Source organism: Austrofundulus limnaeus, unplaced genomic scaffold (assembly GCF_001266775.1).
Source record: "Austrofundulus limnaeus strain Quisiro unplaced genomic scaffold, Austrofundulus_limnaeus-1.0 Scaffold113, whole genome shotgun sequence".
Taxonomy (NCBI): domain Eukaryota; kingdom Metazoa; phylum Chordata; class Actinopteri; order Cyprinodontiformes; family Rivulidae; genus Austrofundulus; species Austrofundulus limnaeus.
Window position 1 is genome coordinate 1,260,430 of NW_013952515.1, and position 4,895 is coordinate 1,265,324.

The 4,895-nt window shown below is 40.2% G+C and overlaps 1 protein-coding gene across 1 annotated transcript in view; it reads left to right on the forward strand.

Moving 5' to 3' along the window:
* The window catches only part of ror1 (receptor tyrosine kinase-like orphan receptor 1), a 174,050-nt gene that overhangs the window by 158,746 nt on the left and 10,409 nt on the right, over nt 1–4,895 (forward strand). The window contains exons 6-9 of the mRNA XM_014014287.1: nt 191–318; nt 2,280–2,597; nt 2,698–2,943; nt 3,961–4,172. Coding sequence (XP_013869741.1) covers nt 191–318; nt 2,280–2,597; nt 2,698–2,943; nt 3,961–4,172 — 904 coding nt within the window. The remainder of the gene's footprint in view (nt 1–190; nt 319–2,279; nt 2,598–2,697; nt 2,944–3,960; nt 4,173–4,895) is intronic.

Genomic DNA, 4,895 nt, shown 5'->3' on the forward strand with positions numbered 1-4,895 from the left:
CTCCTAACTGAGTGATCTCACACTGAGCAGATAGCCTGCTAGTGGTTTATGTGTGCGTGCAACTACAAGTAGTATATATATATATATATATATATATAATTCATCTGCTTCTCTTTGCGCTTGAAGATGTGTTTAAAATGTTTTAGATAAGATCAAGCTTTAAATGTTGGTTTTTGTTTTCTCCCGTCAGGGACGACAACGATGAAGACGGGTTCTGCCAGCCGTACAGAGGCATCGCCTGCGCCCGCTTCATCGGGAACCGCAGCATCTTCGTCGCCTCGCTGCAGATGCAGGGAGAGATCGAAACCCAGATCACAGGTAAAAACGAGACAAAAGCGTTTGTGCTACAGCTTGAGTTAATAGTTTTATTTGATTTACGTAGTTTTTGGTGCTTGCGTCTGTAAAGCAGGCTTTCATCAGGGCCCGTTTATGTCTCAGTAACCTATACTTACTGTRCTGCACGGATGGAACATCCCGAGGAAAGCGGCTTTTCCGCCTACTCTAAATCAATGAAATAAAAACCCTGCAGATTATGCTTTTTTATCTTAATCGTTACGTAGGAGAAAAGTTGGCAGAACGTCAGAGTTCAGAGAGAGTTCAGCTGGCTCTCTGGTCCGTGTGGAGCACACATGGCAACATGACGAGCCCGTATTAATGTAKGCATTTTTGTTACTGTTTGTTTTGCTGTCCCCTCAGAGCTCAGTTTAATGCACATTATTCATTTAATCCATTTTTTTTTTTTGCTTGACCCCTGAATAATCTGTCATCTGAACCCAAACGTCAACCTGAAACATGAAAGACAAGTGATTTTTTTTTTACACGCTGAACCATAAAAAGCTTCCTGCATGTTATAAATGTTATACCAAAGATATCTTTCCTCAACAATTTGATTTCAGCTGACTATAAAGTATTTGGAAAAAAAAACTACGTAAAAGTAAAAATACTTTAACAGAAAATGACTTGGGTAAAAATAAATTTCACAGATGAGAAAACTACTTAAGTTTACATCATAAAAATGTTCACAAAAATCGAAAAATTAAAACTAAAGGTACTTTTACACACTAAGAAATAAACTGTTGAATTTACTAAATCAAAATTAGACCATATACATATTTACTTTTAAAGAAAATAAGTATTCCCTCATATTTACTCTATTAGTGGGACCAGTGGACATGAGTTGTTTGAGTAAATTCAACACGTCATTTTTTAGAGCGCATAAACAAACTGTTGAATTTACTGAACCAAACTGGTTCCATTAAATTAAGTTAAGTAAATTAAAGGCAATATACGTGTATTCCCTCATATTTACTCTATTAGTGGGACCAGTGGACATGAGTTGTTTGAGTAAATTCAACACGTCATTTTTTAGAGCGCATAAACAACGCCTTTCATGATGAGTTTGGACATTTTAAAGTAAAGAAGTAAAAGTATCATTTTTAGGTCTTAAATGTGATGAAAGTAATTAAAAGTAAAGATTTAAAAAATAAATACATGTACTTACAGTAGTTACTACAAACCTCTGAAATTCAGGTCATTTTTCTTGATCTTTGTGAACATTTTATTCAAGCAGTATGTGAACGGTACGATGATTTGAACTGTAGCCAACTTCAATTATGTACTTTTTACTCGCTTGTCTGCTCCGTACAGCACAAAGCAGCCTCTCTTTTAATGACAACTACTGAAACGCATATGTTTTCAATGATCATGCAGCTATGAGTCATACGTTTTAAAATGGCAGCATTTACCATCAGTTAACTTTGTGTGACTGGATGGTTGAACAAACCAGAGAAAAGGGAAGAATTGTATGCGAGGGTTAGACTCCACCGCAAAGAATCTACAAGGCAACTCTCTTAAATCCACTTTTTTAGCCGTCAAATGCAAATGGTCATGTATTTGGAGTCKCTACRAGTGCAGAAAWTTTAAAATTAGCTTCTCCTGGTGTTGCGTAGATGTCTTTATAATCTGTTTGGGTTATATTTTTCAACCCAAAATGTYCCTATGCCACTATATAGAAAATATAGAGCCATATACTTTAACTATAAAGAGACAGCCTCAAAATGAGTTGATCTGAGACACACCTCAGAAAATTGGTGAACGAGGGGCTTGTGGAGTTACAATAAGGAGGAATTCAGACCAAAGCATTGCAGTTCCACTTTATATAGAACCCCAACTGTACGATTTAAATGTGAAAAAGACAGATTTGATAGCATGATATGTCCACTTTAAACAATATTTAGATGCTAAATTCATGATCTATGTTTTTTGTTTCCTKTTCCCAGCTGCCTTCACCATGATCGGGACGTCCAATCATTTGTCCGATCGCTGCTCGCAGTTCGCCATCCCGTCCCTCTGCCACTTCGCCTTCCCGACCTGCGACCGCAGCTCCGGGATCGACAAGGCCCGGGACCTTTGTCGGGACGAATGCGAGATCCTGGAGAACGATCTGTGCAAGACGGAGTACATCATGGCTCGCTCCAACCCGCTTATCCTGAAGAGAATGAAACTGCCGAACTGCGAGGACCTGGCCGCCKCCGACAGCCCGGCGGCCGCCAACTGTTTGAGGATCGGAATCCCCATGGCCGACCCCATTAACAAGAGTAAGACCCGAATGCTTCGGCTTTGATTAGCCCCATCCAGTGCCGCCTGAGATGAGCGGCTATTAACTGGGAGTCCACCTCTCTTCTTTGTTTTCCCCAGATCACAAATGTTACAACAACAGCGGCGCAGATTACAGAGGAACGGTCAGCGTGACCAAGTCGGGTCACCAGTGTCAGCCGTGGAACTCGCAGTATCCCCACAGCCACACCTACCTGGCTGTTCGCTACACGGAGCTGAACGGGGGCCACTCGTACTGCCGCAACCCGGGGAACACGCAGGAGGCCCCCTGGTGCTTCACGCTGGACGAAGGGGTCCGCATGGAGCTCTGCGACATTCCTCTCTGTGGTAACAATACACCTGATTATAAAGCAAAAATAATGACTGTTCGTTAGGTTTCAGCAGTGGTGGGAGGTGCTAATCCAAAAGTTAGTTGCGCACGCTCTAAAGCACTTGCGTTCAATAAAACTTAGCGGAAGCTAATTCTAAAGTGCAAAATTGACTCAGATTTCACCAAAGTACATTTCAATGATAACACGAGCCACTCTTGCGTAATACTGCTGACTGGAGGCTTGTTAGTTTACCTTTACAGCGTTGCACATATCGACGCAGTTTAGGGAGGTGATTTGTTGAAACCGACTTTTGGCTCATGGTCCTAAACAGTTGTTGAGGATTCCTAGATCTGCTGCCTCTTGGTCATTTTCTTATGTTAGTGGTAGGGCTTCAGTAAGATAGCATGGAGTATTTATGCAATTTTAAACTGTCAAAATTGTAAGCGTGCTGTGATCGCTTCTACCCAGAACTATCGGAAAGGAGGTAGAAACTGCGCAGCTGAGCGCAGTTCTGACACATTCGGACGAACCGAGCAGAACTGATCAGAGCCACAGCAGGCTCGCCGGTGGAGAAAATGACTGAACTGAACACTGAACTGGGAGTGTCACCCAGTGACATAGCTCTAATTGCTTCCTGCCACGTAAATGCAAAGAATTGTGGGATTGTCTCTTAAATGAAAACCGTGACCCAGAGGAACACTCAGTATATAGCCTCTGAGAGCAATCAGATATTGGAGCGGGTGTTGTTTCCTTACTATGGTTCTGCATTGTATTGACTGGAGACGGCTTTCTCCTTCCTCTATTAGAGATAATGACGATCAATACTTGATAAAATAATTAAATTAGTGCTACTGAATTTTTACATTTAGAAAGCACAAATCTGCACGCAGTTCAAAAAAGCCCTAAAGCACAAATGAAAAATTTAGGTCCGCAGTTAGGGGACTAGTGCCCACCACTGGGTTTCAGTTTGTTTTTTTCCTCTTCTTCTGTGTTGTTTTATGGTACTGATGATGGTTTGGTTCCGTCTTCGTAGACTACAAGGACAAGTCGAGTGGTAACATGGAGATCCTGTACATCCTGGTCCCGAGTGTGGCGATCCCCTTAGCCATCGCTTTGCTCTTCTTCTTCATCTGCGTGTGCCGCAACAACCAGAAGTCCTCCAGGCCTCCTGCGCCACGTCAGCCGAAACCAGTTMGAGGACAAAACGTGGAGATGTCCATGCTCACAACTGCTTACAAACCGAAGGTATATATAAAAAGAAACGTAAATAAACCTTTTTTACGTGTCATTTAGTCTGGTTTAACTGTGAGCGACACCTTAAACTACAAACCAGCATTGAGCTGTCAGGATTKAAATCAGAAGATTTTAACCATAATGAAAGTAGGATTTATTGTTTAAATGTATCGTTTCACACAATAATCTGACATCTTTTCTCTTTAAATTCTTTGAAATCGTCATCATTGATTTATTCGTAGCTTTTAACTGTTTTTTGTTTTAGTTTTGAAGTACTCTTCTGCTGATTTTAACTTTTTACTACTTTTCTGAACATGTTAGCTGTGAACTACTGTTTTGTTAGTTTTAGCTTTGCTAATATTGACTCCCATCTACAGTTTTAATAATTTTGGGTTTTATCTGCTCTTCTGTTGGTTTTTAACTTTTTGCTATTGTTTTACGTTTTGTTGGTTTTAGCTTCTTAGCTACTTTTATGTTAACGTTAGTTTTTTTAAATTAAGTATTAGTTTGTCAGTTTTATCTATACAAGCTTTTAGCTACTGTTTTACTAGTTGAAACGCTAGTTTTAGCCTTTATTTACTGATCATTTTGACTTTTCGCTCTGTTGGATTTAACTTGTAGCTTTTGTTTAGCAAGATTTAGCTTTTGTTTTTCTAATTTTAGCTTTTATTCTGATTGTTGTAGCTTTATAAACTTAGTTTTAGCTTCCTCAATTAACTGCAGTAGTTGCTCAGC